General features: G+C 36.8%; 1 protein-coding gene across 2 annotated transcripts in view; it reads left to right on the forward strand.

The window, feature by feature from the left end:
* The window catches only part of LOC124795149 (ribosomal protein S6 kinase delta-1), a 191,715-nt gene that overhangs the window by 52,353 nt on the left and 115,457 nt on the right, over positions 1-23,905 (forward strand). For both annotated transcript variants that reach the window (XM_047259032.1, XM_047259033.1), the window contains exon 6: positions 16,061-16,532. In XM_047259032.1, the coding sequence (XP_047114988.1) occupies positions 16,061-16,532 (472 nt within the window). The remainder of the gene's footprint in view (positions 1-16,060; positions 16,533-23,905) is intronic.

Here is a 23,905-nt window from a genome sequence, read left to right on the forward strand (position 1 = left end):
GAGGACACATAGCTTCACTTTTCAACAAAGTTCTTTTATCTTCTTTTCGGATAGAGGTAGATGACTTAATCAAATTATTTGTTTTCCTAAGTACACTGGCTGTAGGATCCCTGGCAAGTTTTTTATACTGTCCTGACGTTAAAAGATTCAAAATTTTCCTTCGGTAATCTTCTGTATTCATAATAACAGTAGCGTTCCCTTTATCTGCAGGAAGAACCACTATTTCTACATCCGCATTCAAATCCATAAAAGCCTTCCTCTCACCTTTTGTTAAATTACTTTCTAGAGGTCTGCTGTGGCTTAAAACTCTAGTGGTTTCAGTTCGAATTGCATTCGCGGTTGCCTTAGGGATATTTCGTATACCTGCTTCTATATTCGCGATAATATCTTCAAGTGGTACTTTGACAGGTGTTATAACGTAATTTCCTCCTTTTGCAAGGACGGAAATCTCGTCTTGAGATAACACTTTCTTTGACTTGTTTATAACAGTATCGGTCATCATCGTATTACTTGTAGTTGTTACATTAGCTTGTAACTTTCCGAACATTTTCTTATGTCTACTAGTAGTCATTTCTATCGTAGCTTCCATAGTTGAAAACGTAAGATAATCAATTTTATTCCACAGGTCTATCTGTATCTTACAAGCTAAGAATAAATGAAGCTTCAGTAACTCACAGTCAACAGAATCCATTTCTTGTCTTGTGTAATGTATCCTTTCTCAAAGTAATGCTCTTTCTATTTAATCATAATTCCGATGTACACGGGCTGTCCGGAACATCCTCTCCAGCTTTAAAAAATTCGGTATAGAAGACGAGTCTCTACAGCGTAACAAAAAAGTAAAAGTACAAATTAAATGTGCTCTCTTCTTACGTAAAAATTCCAGGCGTCTAACTGATTTTGAGAAATCCTCCCCGTAGAGTCTTCTGATTGTAGAATGAAGGCTTTCACCACCGGGTGACATGGCTGTTGATATACTTTCCGGGATGTGAGGTCGTGGTCCAAGAACTTTTCTGCTCCTTACGTTTCGTCCAGGACTGCACTGGACTTCCTCAGAGGCTCTGCTCCGCTGAGTCTTGCCGACTGACTGGTCCAGTGCAGTCCTGGACGAAACGAAAGGAGCAGAAAAGTTCTTGGACCACGACCTCACATCCGGGAAAGTAGAACAACACCCATGTCACCCGGTGGTGAAAGCCTTCATTCTACAATCAGAAGACTCTACGGGAAGGATTTCTCAAAATCAGTTAGACGCCTGGAATTTTTACGTAAGAAGAGAGCACATTTAATTTGTACTTTAAATTTTTTGTTACGCTGTAGAGACTCGTCTTCTATACCGAATTTTTTAAAGCTGGAGAGGATGTTCCGGACAGCCCGTGTACATCGGAATTATGATTAAATAGAAAGAGCATTACTTTGAGAAAGGATACATTACACAAGATGAGAAATGGATTCTGTTGACTGTGAGTTACTGAAGCTTCATTTATTCTTAGCTTGTAAGATACAGATAGACCTGTGGAATAAAATTGATTATCTTACGTTTTCAACTATGGAAGCTACGATAGAAATGACTACTAGTAGACATAAGAAAATGTTCGGAAAGTTACAAGCTAATGTAACAACTACAAGTAATACGATGATGACCGATACTGTTATAAACAAGTCAAAGAAAGTGTTATCTCAAGACGAGATTTCCGTCCTTGCAAAAGGAGGAAATTACCTTATAACACCTGTCAAAGTACCACTTGTAGATATTATCGCGAATATAGAAGCAGGTATACGAAATATCCCTAAGGCAACTGCGAATGCAATTCGAATTGAAACCACTAGAGTTTTAAGCCACAGCAGACCTCTAGAAAGTAATTTAACATAAGGTGAGAGGAAGGCTTTTATGGATTTGAATGCGGATGAAGAAATAGTGGTTCTTCCTGCAGATAAAGGGAACGCTACTGTTGTTATGAATACAGAAGATAACCGAAGGAAAATTTTGAACCTTTTAACGTCAGGGCAGTATAAAAAACTTGCCAGGGATCCTACAGCCAGTGTACTTAGGAAAACAAATAATTTGATTAAGTCATCTACCTCTATCCGAAAAGAAGATAAAAGAACTTTGTTGAAAAGTGAAGCTACGTGTCCTCGATTGTATGGTGTACCTAAAATTCATAAAATAGATTTTCCTTTAAGACCCATAGTCAGTGCCATCAATTCTCCCGCTTATGAAATAGCAAGATATTTAACAACTTGTTTACAACCATTTATTGGAAAAACTGACTCATATATAAAAGACTCACGTCATTTTATTGAAAAACTAGAGGGACTAACTCTGGCCCCTGAAGATATTCTTGTAAGTTTTGACATTGTGTCCTTATTCACAATGATTCCTGTTAACGAAGTTATGATTTTCATAGCGGATATTTTTCCAAAAGATTTGACTGTTCTTTTCAGACATTGTCTTACATCAAGTCAGTTCCAGTGGGATAGTGAATTTTATGAACAACTTGATGGAGTAGCAATGGGTAATCCATTAGGCCCTGCGATTGCCAATCTTTACATGGAGAAATTTGAACAATCAGCCCTAGACAAAGCTAATAACAAACCATCTCGTTGGTATCGATATGTAGATGACACATTTATGGTCTGGTCCCATGGCAGAAAGGCCTTGGACGATTTCTTTGATTATCTAAATAAAATACACCCAAAAATACAGTTTACCATGGAAATAGAAAAGGATAACACAATATCTTTCTTGGACGTCTTAGTTATGAGACGGTCCGATAGAAGCTTGGAATATAAAGTTTTTCGGAAGGCAACACATACGTACAGATATTTACATAAAAATTCTAATCACCATCCACAACAAAAAAGGGGTGTCATAAAAAGTCTTGTCGATCCAGCGGAACGGATATGTACACCTGAACATTTGGATGCTGAAGTGAAACATCTGAAGCAGGCTTTTGAAAAAAACGGCTACTCAAGAAAAGAGATAAACAGAATTTTACGTCCAAGTTACAGAAGACCAAAAGATAAGAATGAACCACAATGACAGAAAAATACAGTAGTTCTCCCTTTTATTAAAAAAGTAACAGATCGGATTGGAAAGATTTTACAAAAACACGACATAAAACCGGTCTTTAAACCAACAAAGAAAATAAGTCAAGTACTACGATCTGTGAAGGATCAAAGCCCTCCCCTGTCGACATGTGGTGTGTATAAAATTCCATGTACCTGTGGTAAAGTTTATATTGGTACTACCAAAAGAAGCGTAAACACGCGACTGAAAGAGCATAAAAGTCTTTGTCGACTTGGAAAAATAGAAAAATCAGCTGTAGCGGAACATGCTCTTCAACCAGGCAACCACCAAGTGAAGTTTTCGGATACCGAAGTTTTATCTACAACGTTAAATTACTATCCACGGTTATATAGAGAAGCTATTGAAATTTATCAACATCATGATAATTTTAATAGGAAAGAGGAGGCTATGAAACTTAGCGATATATGGACAGTGGCTCTACAAAATTGCTAACAATTTTTATCTTTGACAAGGTGGTAATCGATAATCAACCTTATCTTTGCTATGGATTATCACTGCTCATCACGTGTCACCTGAACCACGCTCCCCTTTCTCACAATATATAAGTCGCTCTCAGACACCCGACCAGTCAGTCGGCAAGACTCAGCGGAGCAGCGCCTCTGAGGAAGTCCAGCGCAGTACTGGACGAAACGTAAGGAGCAGAAAAGTTCTTGGACCACGACCTCGCATCCCGGAAAGTATATCAACAGCCATGTCACCTGGTCGTGAAAGCCTTCATTCTACAGTATGCATTAGGATGTGGATTCTCCACAATCTCGAATGGACCCATGTGGATATCAAACAATTTCTTAATTTCAGAAGTTAACATTTTTGATTTCTCATGTGATTTTACTAAAACATAATCTCCAACTTTAAACTTGGTCGCGTTCATCTTGCTATCATGTTGTATTTTTCTAATTTTCCCCCATTTCATCATGGTTTCTTTGACTATGGCTTCACATTCACGCATAGTCATCATTGTGCATGGTAGAAATTATACGAGTTCAGTGATGATGTTGTCTGGTTTTAGATGAAACATAATTTCATACGGTGAAAATCCTGTGAAGTGTGCTGCAAACTGTTCATAACGTCTTCAAAGTCTCTTACATGGTCATACCATGTAGGATGTTTATGACTACAATATGTATGACATTAATGACCAATCTTGCACATATACCTCTTAGCTGGATTTGACGATGAATTATATACAGATATTTGAACATGTTTGATTAATGATTTATCAACAGAGGCTTTCCAAACTTATGACAAAAAACTGCAAGCTGTTATCCGACAAGAACACTTTTGCTTTCCCGACATTTAACTTTTTTTCACTATCTCTTTACCTATGGCTTTTCTGACAGGGTACAATTTGATTAGTTTATAAAATACATTCACCGTGACAAAAATGTAGGAATGGCCACTCCTACTCCTTGGAAGAGGCCCATAGAGATCAACAGCGACTAAGTCTAGAGGTTGTGCAGGAGTAACATTTTGCATTTCACCTTGACATTTTCTGTTACTTTCTTTGACTTGTTGGCGCTTATCACAAGTTGACAATTATTTTCTAACTTTCTTGGCCGTATTGAAGAAGTAGATATTTTCTTGTAATTTCTGCATACGTTTCTGAATGCCACAATGACCATAGCTCTCATGTGTATACCTAATTAACGTCTCAGCTTCATCTTCAGGCCAAGTCTTCATCAGCTTTCCTAAATAGAGTTCCCTTACACATCTTATAGTACTTGTCTAATTTTTCATAGTACTTTTTCCCTAAACAGCTCTTTATTAATTTCCAATTTGTATCACGATTCTGGCTCCTCCTGATTTTGTCACAGAGTGATCAAACAACTTTTTCATCAGTGACCCCTTTAATATACCTCTTTTGAAACTGTTTTCTTCATTCTGATCAAAAATTTCTGTTTCCCCTCCTAGTGGTAGCCCTTGATAGAGCATCTGCAACTATGTTGTCAGTGCCTTTAATATACTTAATTTCAAAGCTGAATTGTAAATACAACGCCCACCGTGTAAGCCTATCATGATAGAGCTTGCATTCCTGTAAATAACTTAAGGCTTTATGATCAGAGTTGCCCATTGTTTAGACCACTAGCTTCTGAAATCTTAGTTTTACAAGTGTTTTGAAATCTACTTCACTTAAGTCTAGCTCTGTTATGTTTTTGTCATCATATCTTTTCTCCTTTACAAGATTTATAGTATTAAATCTGTAGTTACACAAAACTGTATTTGATCTGACAAACTTGGTGGAGATACACTCCCCATTAATTGTTGTTATGATAAGTTTTTATCCTCCCCAGTCAAATCTCGCATCTACACTCCTAATCCACGACATCCCACGAATACAGTCCTCGCTGAGTCCTGGTATAATTAGGCATCCATGTGTAAATGTGACTCCCTCAATTGTAAAAGATAACAAAGTTTGACTTTTAACAGTTTTCTTGTAGCACCTGTTATTTTCACCCCAGTGACTGGCATTTCAGTGTAACATTTCTTGCACTTCAGCTTTTTGCTTAGTATTTCAGATATTCCTGACACTTGACTCCCTGTGTCTATAAGGCACTTGACTTCCCAGATACCAACTTATACTCTAATGAATGAACTACATATGCCATCACCTTTTTCAGACTGAACATATTCATAAAACAAATCATTTTCAGTTTCACTAAAACAGACATCCTGAATTACAATTACCTATATTACTGTCACCTTTATTACCTACAGTCATTACATTAACATACACATCTTTAACACTGTCACTTGCATTGATAATTTCATTAATCCAAACATTTTCATCAGTGTATAATTGTTCATCACTAAGGTATTTATTCTTCAGTTGTTCAACAATAATATGTTTAGAATTTTGTTACCAGTCAGGATATAAAATTTGAGACGTATTAAGAGTCATTTTTCTAAAACTACTATCGTTTCTAATTGCATCACTATTTAGCCACATATTATAAAGAAATCAATTCACCTTTGTTCATTGCAAATGGTAGCCTACTTGCACAGTCAGTTTTACTGTTCAGAGAATCTTTATCATCTACACATGTTCCTTCATAAGATGTTGGATTACAGAATCTATTGGTTGTGACACTGACATTAACACCACTTAAGTTGTCAACAACATCCTTGGGTATATCTACAACATGCATATCAGTTTCTCCCACAACCCCTAATGCTTTCATTTCCTCTTTCAAACAAACAAAATATTTCTCACTATCATCATGTACCATTTCATTTTCCCAAATACTACAATCATCAACCTCTCTCTCCTGAAAACTTACAATGTTGCTTTCACACCCAAGTTTATTTAATTCTTTGCTCATTAAATCAGTGTCAACAATTTGCTCACCTGGTTCCCTCATCAGTGCTTAAATTCCTAAATAATGTAAATCGTTAACCTGCTGGTCTCTGACAAACTACAAGTTTCTGCCCATTCACAAAATTCAACTAAGTCAATTACTTCCTCTGGCTCTGTATTACAACCAATGTATTCATTCTGAACAGATACTGTGTTTACAGGGTAGTACACATTCTACTCATTACTTCAGATGTATCTTTTGGTACAGCGTAGTCACTGTTATTGGTCCATCTATTATCTATGCTTTTCGCCCCTACCATGTGGACCGACAACGGGGCACATGCTAGTTTTTTACATCATGACTTCCAATAGCATTTTGACTCCTTGTGTCACTATGTTCATGCCAATTTTAATTTCAAACTCCCTGTTATTACTTCTGTTCCAATAGTACCCAGATTGTCCTTTTGAATGGAAATTATTGTTTTCCCTTGAATAGAAATTATTATTATTGTGACTCTTTTGTTGCCTATGATGAAAACTATGGTTGTTAGACCTACTGTTTTCCCTTCTGTTAAAATTTACATTTCCCCAACTATGATCCCCACCTCTTTGTGTGTGATTGAAATAGTTTTTTGGTTTCCCCACATTGTCTATAATTCTGTCTAGTTTGTCCACGTAGTTTAGAAATTGTTCAATGTTGTCATCTTGTCCATAAACTAGGTCTCATTGCACATCAGTTGGCAACCTTCTCTTTAAAGCATCAATCTGTGTGAGCTCATCAAAGGGTTTACTCAAATGTACAAGTTTCTTCAATTCATTTTTACAAAACTGTTTCATAGTCCATATAATTTGGCCCATTCATAAACTTTCTCTTTATCCTGGCTTGTTCAGTTTCAGACCAGAACCGTTTTAAGAACTTTATTTCAAATTCTGCATAAGACATGTCCTTAGAAAAATTTTGATTGGCCCATGACAAAGATTCTCCCTCCAAAAATTTTTTCACAAACTTAATTTTTGAACTTTCACTCATATTAGGCAAAAAGTTGTCCCTACAACTCTGCAGAACGTTGACAGATTGCAAACTACACTCATTAGAAAAGTTTTTAACTGGGATATTGGATAATAAAGTACATGTGTTCATAGAAAAATTTTTGTTAGCCATCATAGAGAAGATCCAATGGAGAGCAGCACATTTCGTTATAGGATTATTTAGTAATCACGAAAGCGTTATGGAGGTGATAGATAAACTCCAGTGGAAGACTCTGCAAGAGAGACGCTAAGTAGTTTGGTACGGGCTTTTGTTGAATTTTCGAGAATGTACCTTCACCAAGAAGTCAAGCAGTATATTGCTTCCTCCTACGTATATCTCACGAAGAGACCATGAGGATAAAATCAGAGAGATTAGAGCCCACACAGAGGCATACTGACAATCTTTCTTTCCATGAACAATACGGGACTGGAATAGAAGGAGAACCGATAGAGGTACTCAAGGTGCCCTCTGCCACACACCGTCAGGTGGCTTGCAGAGTATGGAGGTAGATGTAAATGTAGATCATTGCTAAGTATTTCAAACTTATGATTTAACTCTGATATGTACTTTTTAGTTCACTAATGTTTGTCTTAGTTTCAACCTCATGGAGTTTTACAGTGTTATTGACTGTTTCCACTTTATCATTGACAACAGTTAGTATTGAATCTACTCTGCTTTCAGGATCTACAGCCTTAGATTTTACCATTTACACAAACTGTATATATTTGCCTGTTAACATTAACAAAACACTTTGCATTTTTCTCTCTGTCTGTGACCAGTTCATTTTTTACGGATTGAATTTTGTTACTCAGACTAGATTTTACTTCTGCCCTTCAGATTCTGCCACCAAATCTTTGTTTCTACCCTGCTTGTTTCTTGTCTATCTCAGATATGTCACTTCGAAGTTTATTGCCCCAAAGTAAGACATTGTCAATTTTTTTGTTCATCACTCCCTCGAGATGTGATACTTTCTGACTTACGACCCGAAAACTGTTCACGACCGTCTGATTCATGTTTTGTAACTGTTCCTCATTAGCTTGTAAGCGTGCTGCAACTGTTTGATTTAAAGCTGACGATTGTACCATCATTTGTAACATTGATTTTATGTCCGACACTCCCTTTGTGATGAATTAAGACTTTGATCCGCTTCTTTGAATGACTCGTCTTCTGTTTTTATTGGCATGTGTATGTCCCCAGAGACTAACAAATTTTCACAATACTGCTTGGATTCAGCACCACTTACCTCTTTTAAAATGGTAATTTTTGTGAGATTTCACAAGCAAAATAATAAAAGGAATAAAAAGCATTACAAAAATGTAATTATCTTTTCAGTGGGTCTTCACTCATGTGGTCAGTCCACTTTACCATTTTGTTTCGTCACCCTTGACTTCAACGTATTGCACTTCTTTGCACCATGTGGTTATTAGACACAAGAAAATCGTACTTTTTTCTTAGGCTCCTGCAAAATAGATTTTGTCAATCCGTGTACATATAAATGTCTTAATCCCGGATGAGCCCCCAGTTATCATGGGCCATCTCTACTACACTGCAAAAGTTATCTCCATAAGGACACTGTTACAGTGTGGCTAATGGCTGTATAGTACTTTGTAGAGCTGGCCTTGATATACTCTTCTTTGATGCTGCTGAGTGTGCATTGTCCATGTGGCTTCTCGATGTCTAGGCGATGATTCCTTTGCTGCTCTGGGTCCAAGAAAAGGTGCAGGTTTTTAATTATCACTGGACTAACAAAATTATGATGCAGTATTCCACGATTTGTTTAACACAGAAACACATTTATTGCCAGAGCTTGAAAACGACTACACTCAGCCGCGGCCAAAACTCAAGTGGCTGAAAACTGACCAAAGATAACTGTCACAGCTGTAAAGAACATACAGTTTCAGTATTGATTAGTGATCGTAACACCTATCCTAATATCATATTAAGCAAATGCTTTTTAACAGAACTTTAATTAGTGTATAATATAACAAAATGAGGTCTATTTTTCAGTTCCATTACATGCTGACCTTAATAATCAAACAGTATGTTGGTAACCCATTATTAGTAATATTGCACACTGAAGTGACAAATCATGGGATAGCAATATGCACATATACAGATGGCAGTAGTATCACTTACGAAAGGTATAGAAGGGCAGTAGCTGGAGGAGGCAGTAGTATCATGTACACAAGATATAAAAGAGCATTGCGTTGATGTAGCTGTCATTTGTACTCAGTTGTTTCATGTGAAAAGGTTTCCAACATGATTATAGCTGCGCTATAGGAATTAACAGACTTTAAGCTTGAAATGTTAGTTGGATTTAGATGCATGGGGAATTCGATTTCAGAAATCATTAGGGATTTCAATATTTCAAGATTCACAGTATCAAGAGTATGCTGAGAATACCAGATTTCACATTACCTCTCACCACAGCAACGCAGCAGCCGATTGCCTTCAATTAAAGACTAAGAGCAGCATAGAGTTGTCACTGCCGACAGACAAGCAACACTGCATCAGATAACCACAGAAATCAGTGTGGGACTTATGACAAACATATCCATTGGGACAGTAGGGTAAACTTTGACATTAATGGGCTATGCCAGCAGGTAACCGACATGAATTTCTTTGCTAACAATATGAAATTGCCTGCAGTGCCTCTCCTGGGCTCGTGTGACCATATCGGTTGGACCCTATACAACTGTAAAACTGGCCTGGTCAGATGAGTACTGATTTCAGTTTGTAGGAGCTGACAATAGCGTTCAAGTGTGGCGCAGACCCCATGAAGCCATGGACCCAAGTAGTCAACAAGGCGCTGTGCAAGCTGGAGGTGGCTCCATGTTGGTGTGGGCTTTGTTTACATGGAATGGACTGGGTCCTCTGGCCCAACTGAACTGATTGTTGTCCGGAAGTGGTTGTATTCAGCTACCTGGAGACCATTTGCGGCCATTCATGGACTTCATTTTTCCGGATGACAGTGCACCATTTCACTGCACCACAGTTGTCCGCAATTGATTTGGACATTCTACACAATCCGAGTGAATGATTTGGCCACCCAGATTGCCCGACATGAATCTCAATGAACGTTTATGGGACATAATCGAGAGGTCAGTTCGTGCACAAAATCCTGCAACAGCAACACTTTCGAAATTATGGAAGGCAATAGAGGCAGCATGACGCAATATTGCTGCATGAGACTTCAATGGCTTGTTGAGTATACGTCACGTTGAGTTGCTGCACTATGCCAGGCAAAAGGAGGTCCATTGTATTTATAATTTTGAGATTGTCTTTGTCGTGCAACTGAATGAAAGCAATTTATAAATATTGTAGTTAAAAGTACTTGTTGGAATATAAATGTGGAGTAGAGTCAACAAACAACAATATATTTAGATTTTATTCACAGCTGTAGAATATTTCAATAAAGATAAAAAACTCAGTCATCAGCTGTACAAGAAAACCTTTACTTGCTGCACTTAACCTGTGTCAACAGTTTAAATTGTTACCTTCAGAAATGAGATTGGCTCAGATCATTAGCAAGGCAATGTCAAAATGAGAATCAGACGCTGGTGTCCCTTGCTACAGAATCAGTAAAACAAAATGACATCAGTGTCACTTTGGGCTAATATAACGATGAAAATAGTCAATTATTGTAACTACTCTTTTCTTCACTGTAACCACTCTTTGCTTCACTCCATTTTTTACCACCCCCTCCCACCTCTGTTATGTACAATGCACCTAGCTTCTCACTGTTATTAATTCGTGCACAGTGTTTTAGTAGTAAACTCAGTCTTGCACATTACCCTGTCTTCCACCGTTAAGCAATCAGGTTTTCAAATCTTGTCCAACGCAGTTCCCAACAATCAGTCTTTCCTTCTCATCCCGTATGGTTAGTCTCCCCTGACCTGCGGTTCTGGGTGGCTTTTCCAGAATCTGCCCCTTTTCCTAGACCTCTCCAGTCCTTTTCCTTCACCTTTCTTCCTTCCCCTTCAACCTTTCCACCTGAAGAAGGAGCCCCTGGCTCCAAAAGCTTCCCAATCACAGCAGTCTTTTATGTGTGTGTTCTGCCGCTGTTTGGTGAGTAATTTTTTTTTATCTATCCAGTCAGTGTCAGTTTTTTATTGACTTGTAGTGAAGGACACCACTGTCGAATTCTTATTTTGATGTTGGCTTGTTAATGATCTTAGCATATTTCACTTCTGAAGATGACAATTGAAACTGTCAAAATCGGTAAAGTGAACTAAATAAAGGTTTCTCGAGCCCTTTTGTGACTACATTGTCCCTACAATTACTGGCATAGTGTAGACATGCAGGAGTGTGTGTATTGACACAGAATACATTGTCAGCCAGCAATACATCTCATTCTTCTCTGTGGAGAAGGGGACAGTTTAAGGCCCACTTGACACAAGTAGTCACTTGGGGCTCCAAGCTGAGACAGCTATCAGATGTGCCTATGTGCAGAACTTGTATCGAGTCAAAGAAATAATGAGAGAATTAGCATAGGGGTGCAGGTACAGGGTTCCTGAATCATCATTTCGGCAAGGTCCACGTGTATGTGGTTTTTGTCGCTTCATCTGACCTGTTATGAAGTTTCAAGTGTAGATCTATTTTTTGTTTATTACTGATGTGCTTGTGCATTGTAGTGTTGGGTTTGTGATGTTATGGATGCAGGGAAGGGAGAAGGCAAAACCTGGTGCTAGAACATAGCCTAAGCCTCTCAAATAGCACCATATAGGCTGCCAAGCTTCAAGTCACCATCCAGCAGATGGATCACCATCAACTGTTTCACATGCCCTCAGTTCATGAGAGGTTTGAATTTAATCCAGGACATTGGCAGGAAGACTGGTGATCACCCCCCCCCCCCCCCCCCCCTCCTCCCTTGCTGGCCAAATCCTGGCAGTGATAATTTTCTACCACCAGGATTCGAACCAGCTTACCTCTAAGTCAAGTGTCATGGCACATGGGTGTTTTAGTGACATCAGCTGCAGGAACAGGTCAGAAATTGTTTATAGGGTGTATTATTCTTAGTAGTAAAATTTGACATCATTGTATAGGTAATATAAGCAAAAATGTTTCAGTGAACATAGGCACACGAGTAAGCTGTTGGTGAGGTAGCTGCAAATTTATGGTTATGAGCATCAATGACTTCACTAACAAATAATGCCAAGGTTAGGATATTAGTATTTTAATGTTAACTTTTGTTGATTTTAAGTCCCCACCCTAAAATAGGGATAAAATTGCACCTAAAGCCAGTCTTAATAAGAAATACAACACTACTACAGCATGTGTTATATATTACAATTAGCCGTAAACTTGTATATGCTAAAGGTGGTGTTGCACATACGAGCTGCGACAATAAAGTAATGAGACTGATTTTCTTCGCAAGATGTGGCAACCCTGCAGGCTTGGGTAGGCACAATATCTTTGACCTTTGTGTATAAGCTGCTTCTAATCCAAGTGGCACATCGATGCAACTGCTCAGTAATGAGTTGTGCTGTAGTAAGTTAACCCGTGTTTGTGTCTCTCATCACCGAAATGGAACTGCATAATATTGCGCAACGATATGCCATTTCTTTTTGCATTAAATTGGGTGGAAACATGACGACAACTTACAGTAAGCTTCAGAAGGCTTTCGGAGAGGAGGTTATGTAAAGAGCTCAAGTTTTTCGTTGGCATAAAATGTTTAGTGAAGGCAGAATGAATGTTGAAGATAAAGGCTGCAGTGGACGACCATCAACCTCATGGATGGATGTCAACTTGGCCAGGGTGTGTGAACTCGTACGATCTGATCGTAGATTATCCATGAAAATGATTGCAGAAGAACTGAACATCAATCGAGAAACGGTTCATCTAATAATAACTGGAGATCTTGGTATGAGAAAGACTTGTGCAAGAATGGTCCCCAAAACTCTTGCACCACAACAGCGAGAAATACAGAAAAATGTGGCAGTCGATCTGTTAGAGCAAACTGGAAATCAATCCCGAATTGCTGAGCTCTGTTATCATTGGTGATGAAAGTTGTTTTTTTCAGCACGATCCAGAGACAAAATGCCGAATTTCGCAATGGTGCTCAAAGGGATCATCCAGACCAAAAAAAGCTCGCACGTCAAAGTCAAAAGTGAAATGCATGCTTGTGTGCTTCTTTGATTCCAAGGGAAGTGTTCATAAAGAGTGGGTGCCTCCTGGACAAACAGTTAACCAATATTACTACAAAGAAATTGTAGAAAGACTTCGTAAAAGAGTTCTTCGTGTCCGTGCCAACATCGCTGATAATTGGATTCCGCATCACGATAATGCACCATCCCATACTGCACTGTCAGTACAGCAATTTTTAACCTCAAAACAAATTTCAGTACTACCACAGCCACCTTATTCAGCAGATATTGTTTCCGTGCAACTTTTTTCTATTTCCAAGAGTCAAAATGTCAGCGAAGGGACACCATTTTTAAACAACACGAGATGTCCAAAAAGCTGTGATGAGGGTCTCGGAGGATATTACAGAAGATGGGTTCCAGAAATGTTACCATCAATTGCAGAAGCGCTGGAAAAAGTGTGTGCAATCAGAAGGGAACTACTCTGAAGGAGACAACACTAAACTTGACTAAAATGGTAAGCAACTTTTTTTTTTTTTTTTTTTTCCACACATCAGTCTCATTACTTTATTTTCGCACCTCATACTGTCCTTATATTTGGATACAACACTGCACTCCTCTCTACAATGAGTTACAAATTCTTTCAAGTACCTCTGGTCCATGTAATAAATTTTAGAAATACTGTACAATTCTCTGTTTTAATCATGAAATTGTATTTATATTTGGAGTTCTTACTAAGAGTTCAAGGAAAAGCAACTAATGTCTGATACGGCACCAAATGATGTTGCTGTCCTGGAAAAATATTCTCGAACTGGCTCTACCACTGAAGCTGTGTTTATTTTGTATTATTTAGTTTTTCTGTGGCATTTCCATAAAATGAACCACTCCCCACTCTATTCCCTCACTACCAATATACACAGCATGAAAGGGGGACCTAGTTGTGAGGCAACCCATCGTATTTTCCAACTCAAATGCTGTAGGAATGGTTCCCAGTATAATGTCAGGATGAATGGACAGAGAGTGAGCTTACTGTTAGTATTGTCATGAAGGATTTTGTGAACCACAGCTGCCATGACTTAAGATTCTGCTTTTATGATTAGGCAGGTTTTTGTTTTTCATCTGAACATTTGTATCTATAACTCAGCAAGTGCCAACTTGTTCTACAGCTCTCTTGATTTGCACCTTCACTTTCCCTAATCCCTTTAGTTGTCTTTGACTTCCTTTCCCTTTTTATCATTCCATACCCACATTTTCTTTTTCTGTATTCCTCTAATATTTTGTGACTTCCCTTGCTGCCATTTCTTTCCTTTGTTTCTGTCAGCCATATTTGTCTAAGAAAAGTTTCTGTTTCCACTGTCTCCGGTCCATTCTGCAACTTCAGATCCCTCAGATAATCAAACGTTGGTGGCATTTCTTTACTGTTTTCCTCCTCCTCCTTTTCTACTATGGTTTTTCCTTCATCATCCATTGTGAATGACTTCTATACGTCATGCTAGATCTGTTTTTTTCTGTCCTTCTGCTATTACTTGTCTTTACTTGGCAAATGAGCTTCTGATTAAAAGTATGGTAATATTTATACTTTGTTCATATGTTTGTTTGGTGCCAAGTGGTGTCTTTGACATAGTTTCGTTTCATTTTTGAAACTTTATTTCTATAGGTACAGATAACAATATGACTTAAGTCTACCACCAAGCCAAAATGAGAATTGTTTGTGCAAAGCATCGAGGTTTTTTTAACTGCATTGTTATTAATTTCACTTGGTCTTTTACACCATCAAAATAAAATTTAAAAAAACGACAGTGAAATGAGACCTACCAGTTATTTTAGTTCATATTTGGAGTAGAAAATTTTACATTTAGGCACCTGTAATGGATACCAAAGATAAAATATGTTTTAACAAGTGTGTATTTTTAAGAATTGGTAAGAAATAAGATGACAGTCACTAGGAGGAGAACTGGGACAGAATATTAATTTGTTATTGAGATGCCATATTTGCCAAAGAGAAAAAATACCATCTGCAAAGCTGTATTGTGCATTAGACAAGATTAATCAGAAAGTAACTACCTTTTTTCCTGATTTGTAAGGAATTGCCAATTCTTTGTGTGGAATGCTGTTTAAATACATATCATAATTAAAAAATAATAATGTTTGTAATAAAATGTTTAATTTTACATTTAAAGAAACATTATGTGTGTAAGCTTTTATACAAAGTTGTATGCTAGATTAATCTGGGTGTGGAAATAAAATTCTGTTCCCTGTATCTAACTTTATTAAAATGCTGCTTTCTGACACAAAATTTTGTAAAATGTTGGAGAGTTCAGCATTCATTGCTTTCTCTGTTTTCTAAATTTCTGTGTGATAAATAATATATTAATCAAATTGAGTAAGGCTGTATAGTCTATGCTGAAAATATTCTAACAAAAGCTACTGATTGCTTTTGGACAAGTGAAAAAAATTACATAATTTTTTAATGTGAAAGCCACAAGTGTTTTGTTTTGTTTTTACTTTGTTTGAGCAACTTTCTGTGTATTGCTCAAGTGTTTTTTTCCGTTTTGTACTTGTTTCAGGGTTCAGATCTTCAGTTTTTTGATCCTTTGCAATCTCCAGAAAGAACAAGTAGAGCAACATCATCACAAGTCAGCAATAGCTGGTTACTTTCAATGCCAACATCTTCAGTAACAGAAGATGACCTCACATCATACAGCAATGAACAGACCATCAGGGCATCTAGTGATGGAAATTGTTTGATACTTGATGCTAGTAAGCTTACTCTGTATGATAGCCAAGCTTTAGAAACTGTGACAAAAGAAACTGGGCATTCTGAGCAAGTAAATTGTGCCTCAGAACTAAGCAACTGCAACCGGCAGGATGTAGCTCTGGGTGACATATTTGGTACTACTTCTGGTCAGGAAGCTGGCTACATATTTGAAGCAGCACATCATGTAACTCTAGCCCAGCAGCAGGAGGCAAATGGGAACTATGAAGCAGCTTTTACCTGCTACAAAACAGGAATTGCCTGTCTTCTGAATGGAGTACAAAGTAGGTGATCATGCTTATTGTTTTATTGCTTGGCAGTGTTTTCGAATATTGAAATGGTGCTTCAGTTTTATTTTACTATGACCTAAGGTACTTAACATTACATGACCTTTATGACAACTGTAATTCATGAGAATGTAGGGAACATTAATAGTTATCATCACAGTCCTCTTCAAATCAGATCCCTTTTTGGTTTGCTTAACCATCCTACTACCAGGATTTTTTGTCCACTGAGTACCACTGGGATCATACAGACTCCCAGTAATTCACACCAGATATACTTACAGCACTTTAATGGAAAAAAAAACCATACATTGCAGCTGTTCAGTTTAACAATAATGATTCTGCTTTGATAAATATTAACGTTCAAGAAACAAAAATAAATTCAGATTGGGGTCATATTGACCCCAGTGTTACTCAGTGCAGAAACCATGAATAAATTTTAATGTGTTGAAAATATGAAAGTGAAAAAAACATCACTGGATACAGTTGATTTACAAGGGGACTTTCCATCTCAGTTTGGGATGAGACTTCACAGGTTGGTAGTATACCTCACGGGTGTCCATTCATAGAAGTCTTAATGCGCACTACCCAAAAAATTCTGATAAAAAGGGCTCTAAAGTTTTAAGCATAGCTTATACACACGTCATATGAGGTCAGAAATAGCATTCCAGTATACAGGTGAAATGGCTCAGTCAGTAGCAGGCTAGAATGTCAGAAGGCCTATCCGGGCTGTCACAGGCTACTTAAAATGTGAATGACAGTTGTCAGTACTTTCTTTTTAAAAAGTTGAATAATAATTGCATTTGTAATGGAGGTAAATTAAAATATTCATTACTGTCATTACAATGTTATTACAAAATTGGGTGATATTATAAGCTGTGAAAAGATTATAAATAATCGTAGTAAATTTGTGGAACCAGTACCTTCGTGGAAAAGTAGAGTATAGCTGTTGCTTTATTGGTAGGTGGTTAGGAAGTGTCAGGATCTGCACAAAACCAATCAAGCAGTGCCAGTTCATTCCTGACTTACACAGTGATTGGAACATTCTGTACTGTGAAATGTTATCAGAAGTTTTACAATATTATGGATTAAATGTGCTGTCAATGAAGACATCGCGATAGTATCAGAAGCTGCAGACTCATTATACGATTAAGTGTCGAAGGTGATGTTAAAAGATGCAGTTGTTTATTATGAAAGCATACTTGCTGCAAATAATTTGATTACATTGTAATCTTCAATGGCAATTTCTCATGAACCAATGTTGGTGGGTGAAGAAAGTTAGAGACATATTATGGATACGTTGACTGAAAAAATACTTGTGACTGATGATGAACTTGCTCACAAAAATGAAAACTGTGAAGGTGAATCTTTTGAAAAGTATGAAGACTGCAGCTCATCAGATGAATATGAACCAGAAGAAAAGAAGGCAAAAGAAGTAGACCGTCTTTCTTTGGATTATAAAATTAACATTGTTAATATCGCAAAGGCTGCCCCCGTGTTGAAACTACAAACGTTACAAAAGAAAATGAAGTAGCTGGTTAAGAAAGAAGGAATGTTTATCCCAATGTGAAGAAGAAATAAAAAGAGGAGATAATCAATTTGATACATATGCAGCAATCAGTTCCTGGATGTATGGTCATTTTGTTGAAGCCAGAGAGAATTATCAGTAAGTGACCTCATGTGATTTACGACATTTGGCTTTAGCAGCTGCATAACAGTTTACAGATTTTGAATTTAAAGCTTCTGACAGCTGGATTCATCGAGTCAAAAGTAAGCACGGAATTCGTCAGGAAAAGGTGACAAGATTTGTTTCAAAAAATGAACAGCAACGATCAAAGAAACCTTGGCTGCTGCAGATACTTTTCAAACCCATAAACTAAAACTGATACAGAATTTCAGTAAAGATTTTATTATCAACACTGACCAGGCAGGTATTTATTGCAGGGTGTTTAAAAATTCATTTTCCTCTACTCTGACAAACACTTCAATTTCGGTTGTTTTTCCTTTCCAGGACGTCAGTATCATTCACTGTACAACAGGGACCTGGCTGTTAGAGGAAGTAAAAATGTTTTCGTCAAAAGACATGACATGAACAAAGTGACACATACATTAGGGTGTCCATTCGTCCCGTTTTTCCCGGGACAGTCCCGTTTTTTACCAAAGTGTCCCGCTGTCCCGAAAGTTTTTTTGGGGACACTCAGATGTCCCGTTTTTTTATGATTTCACTTGGCTAGAGTATTTTACGCTACTGGTTGTTTGATTTGCTATTAACTGCTCAATTATTTACGCTAGGAAGCATGTGATGACTTTCAGCATACCCAAAACATGTACCGAACTGTCAACAATCGCAAGTAATTTTAAACACACTATAGGTTACGAATAACAATGAAGATTCTTCTCTTCTAAATCGATCCACTGAATCCGTCCTTTCAGTCCAGAGATACACTCTACCACTAATACTTGCACTCTGGCTTTCATCACCTCACTGTTAATGTTTTGCACTGTGCAATCACTATTTCATTATGCCAAAATGAAAGTGTAATTTTAACAGCAATATAAAAAGCAAGTTTCCTATTATCACTATTTGTGGAGAAACTGTACAACGTATGTTGTGCAGATCAAAATTTACTATTGATCATGGTGTAAGGTCTGACATTGTGAATCACATTAAGATTAAGAAACATCGCATGAGTGATCAAACGAAAAGAGCAAACAAATGCGTGAGTGACTACTATGTAAACTTAAAATTAGTAGCAGAAATGGATAGGCAGTTGGCAGCACAAGAAGCTATGTTTGCATACCACAGTGCAATGCATAACCATAGCTTTAAGTCAATGGACTGCACTACAGCAGTTGTTAAAAAACTTTTCAATCCTAAATTCACAAGTGGACACAAAAAATGTAATGCAATCATTTCAAATGTTATTGCACCGTATGCAGCTCAGCAGGTTTTAAATGAACTGAAAAGTGCTCGATTCATTTCTGTAATGATTGATACATCGAATCATCTGGATTTGAAGTTGGTTCCTCTCCGTATTAGGTATTTTCACCCTGAAAATGGCATCATGGTGAAAGTGCTCGAATTGCTTAATTTAGCTGGAGAAACTTCAGATTTACTTCAGAATTATGTGCTGGAGGTTTTAAAGAAATATGATCTTGAGGGAAAGGTGATTGTAGTTTCCGCAGACAACACTAACACCAATTTTGGTGGCAAGCAGAGGAAAGGGGAAAAAAAAAAAAATTTGTTCTATAAACTGCAACAGAACACAGTGAATAATATAGTAGGTGTTGACTGTCCAGCACATGTGGTGCACAATTCCTTACAAACTATCTCAGATTGCCTACCCATCGACTGCCAATTAATTGTAAGCAAAACCTACCAGCATTTCCGCATATATACAGTAAGGGTTGAATCTCTGAAGTCATTCTGTAAGTTAACTGAAACTGTATACAAAACTGTACTTGGGCACAGCAAGACAAGGTGGGTATCTCTGCTACCAGCATTGGAAAGAATTGTAGAGAAATTTCCTGCGTTGAAATCATATTTCATTTCCCTTGATAAGTGTCCTGTTATCCTTAAAAAATTCTTTGATAACCTTGTGTCTATTGTTCTTCTACATTTTCTTGCTAGCCAGCTAAAACCTTTCTCCACAACAATTAAATGTACTGAGAAACAAGAAATCACATTAGTGGAAGTTTATTAAGAACTAATCAAATAATTGGGCAAATTGCAATGTAGAAAATCTGAAAGATTTCCCACATCCTTTGTACATGAGGCTCTAAGAAAGCTGGAAGAAGAGGGTGAAATTACTGTAGAACAATTTCATATTTATGCTGACATCTTCTATGACTCTTGCATTGAGTATATTAAAGAATGGTGTTTACCATTTCTCACGCCTTTTAAAGCATTTGACTGGGTTAATGCTGAAAAGGAGCAGCTACAGTAAAGGATATTCAGGACTGTTGTGTTTTTGTTAAAAGTATTGTACCAAATTTTCCTGTTGATGAAGACGAACTGTTTGATGAATTTTCATGTGCACAGAACTTCATAAAAAGTGAAGAAGGAGACAAAGAAAGTGTTAGTGCAACATGGTTTGAAATATTTGCTTATTTCAAAAGTAAAAACATTAACATTAAAAACATGATTCATTTGGTGGAGTTTTGTCTGGCAATTCCTGGGCCAAATGCTGCTGTGGAACGTGTGTTTTCGTAAGTGAACTCTTTGTGGTCAGATAAAAAACAAATGAAAGTTGAAACAGTGAGGGCCTTGCTCATTGTCAAAACACACTTTAATGGTGTATCGTGTACTGACTTTTATGATACAATTTCAAATGAATATGCACTTCTTAATAAAGTACATAAAAGTGAAAAGTACGGCGATAGTGTGGCAGAATAATTGTAAAAAGTTATTTGGGGTCATCTGAGTGCACGTTTTAAAGGTAACTTGTATGTGTATTAAATTAGTCTATACAATATTTATGTCCAGTTTTTTTTTCCTTCATTGTCCCAGGTTTTTCTCTAATTTATTTTAAATGTCCCCTTTTTCAATGAAAATGAAATGGACACCCAAACATACATACATCACTCAATATGCTCTCACTGTCTGGAAACATTCTACCTCAAGTGTTTGTTTACAAGAGACAACCAGTAACTTTGGTACCTGAGTACAAAAAAACAGTAAAATAATATAAGTAAAATTATAAAAACTTTGTAATAGTGCCTTCAAAATCTGAGAAGCCAACAACAGAACTCTATACTGACTTTCTCAACCGATGTTTGAAGTCTTATGTCGGTCAAGAATGGTTTCTGTTAATTATTGACTCTTGGGCTGGAAAAGCAAATCCTGAATTACACAACAAAATCTTTCAGGATGATGAGAAATCACTAACATTTACAATTAGTGATTCCTCCAAAATGTACTCCACTTGTTCAAACATGTGATGTCTGTTTTTATAGACAAGTAAAAAATCTGATAATTCGTATACAAAATTGCACTTACCCTACTGAAAATAATAGAGAAATAAATTCTTGCAAAACTATAAAAATACAATCAATAGTCCATCATAAGCTGCCACTGTCAATTTTTAAGGAAATGATCCGATATGCCTTATATGCTTCCATGATTTCTAATGAAACATAAATTTTCAAGAATGTTAACGAAGTATAGTTTTCAACAGATCTTAAAAAAAAGGGTTGTTCCTACAAACATTCATCCTTCATAAATTGTGCAAGTGCCAAAATACTTTTTGTTTTCATTGTTTTTATGACAGTTATCATTCTGGTGCCTGCACATAAAATACAAAATTGACAAATTAACATGATATTGTAAAAAATATGTATATATGTATAACTGAAACTCCACCCAGAATTTTGTGACAGTGGGAATTAATTTACCTCCATTAAAAATACATTTGAAACTGTTCAACTTTTTAAAAGGAAAATATTGATGAGGGTAATTCACATTTTAAGTAACTGTGACAACCTTGTCATGAACAAAATGAAATTATTTATGATTTAATTGATAATAATTTTGATCATTAACTTTATTTAACAGTTGTAATAATTTTTAAAACAATTAATACAACATAATGAAACTGTTCTGGTAGGTAGCTAGAATCAAACAAGATCAGCCATATGACAGTCTAGCACACTACTGGTTGAGCTACTTGACTTATCTGCCATCTTGCTGCTTATGATCCATATTTGAAGTGTGTATGAAATACATTTGAAACTTAGAGCCCTTTTTTTCAGAATTTTCTGGATAGTGTGCTTTAAGACATCTATGAGTGAACGCCCTTGAAGTTTACTACTGATTTATGAAGTCTCATACTGAACTGAATTTCTGAGATCGGAAGGTCCCCCTGTTAAGAGGGAGAATCTTGTATGTTTTGAAAATAATTTTGTAAACAAGTGAGATACACATTTCTATTATGCTTGTAGGGACATATTGACCTCAATGGTTAAATTACCATACCTCTTACTTTTTGAAATTCAACTCAGAAATCTTTCAATTATGACAGCTTATTCTACTGTACTGAATGTGTTATAAATGTTATCCTGTCTCTTTTTTTTTGCCTTTCCATTCGTGTCTATTGATTCTATGTTGTCATGTTTCTCTGTCTGAAATTTTGTGAAACAATTTGTTCACAAAATTCCATGTAATAGTGAGTTTTGTTCCAAGTTTGCTTCTGTTTTTTCATTGTTTGTATATTATTTGTGAGAAATATCTTTACAGAATTGTTCTAAACATTCTATGAGAGATTCCTTTGACACTGATTTTTACTTTTGTTATAATAATACTTACAGTTAGTAATACTCATATACACTTGACAGAACACAATGAATTAAACAAAGCTATTCAAAATATCTTTGTGGGGATGTGAGAAGATACAATAAAAATTTGGTGATGGGAAACAATCAAAAAACAATAAAATTATGACGAAAACAAAACTGAAATTTAAGTCAGATAGAAACTACGGTTTATCTATTAAGATGGTAGGTGGAACAATAACAACAGATAGAAAATTGTACCAACACTCCACAATTTATTTAGATGTTGCTATAACTTAACATATGAGTCATAAACACTGTCAGTTGACAGTGAAAATAATTACAATCCTAGTAATACTAGATAAGGAGTGCAAAGCCATTTGAGGTATGAAGACCGCAAATGCTGTACAGATGATTACTGAATGGAAATGGTTAATCATGGTGTAAAAATGTTACAAAAGAAACTTGCACAATGGTTTAAAGAATGTTTGCAAAAGAAGACAGTTACTCAAAATTGGAATTATTTTTTAACTGCTCTGCTTCCCAAGAATGGAGAAAGATGAGAGACAAACTACTATTCACTCCTTTCCTTATTGTAAAAGGTACACTCATTAAAATATGAGTTTTTAAACTGACATTAGAAGTGAATATAGCACAATTGTCAATTTAAACAATGGAAACTCCAGGTTGGAATATTAGCAATATAAGGAAAAGGTAGACTGCTGCTTACCATAAAGATGACACTTTCAGTTGCAGATAGGCACAACAAAAAGCCACAAATTAGCTTGTGACCAAGGCTTCATCAGAAAAGAAAAAACACACACATTTATTCCCACAAGTAAGCACACCTCACACACACGACTGCCATCTCCAGCAGCTCAGACTGCAATGCAGCTATCACATAAAATGAAAGCAGCAATCTGGGAGGGGTAGGGAATGTATAGCAGGGTATGGGTGGGGCGAGAGAAGATTGCGGTCCAGTGGAGCATGCAGAGATTAGACAGCCAACAGGTGCCTGTTGGCTACCTAGTCCGTGCACACTTCACCAGACAGTGCTCTTCTCTCTCTCTCTCTCCCCCACCCCTACCCTGCTATCCCTTCCC

Source organism: Schistocerca piceifrons, chromosome 4, assembly GCF_021461385.2.
Source record: "Schistocerca piceifrons isolate TAMUIC-IGC-003096 chromosome 4, iqSchPice1.1, whole genome shotgun sequence".
In the NCBI taxonomy this organism is placed as follows: domain Eukaryota; kingdom Metazoa; phylum Arthropoda; class Insecta; order Orthoptera; family Acrididae; genus Schistocerca; species Schistocerca piceifrons.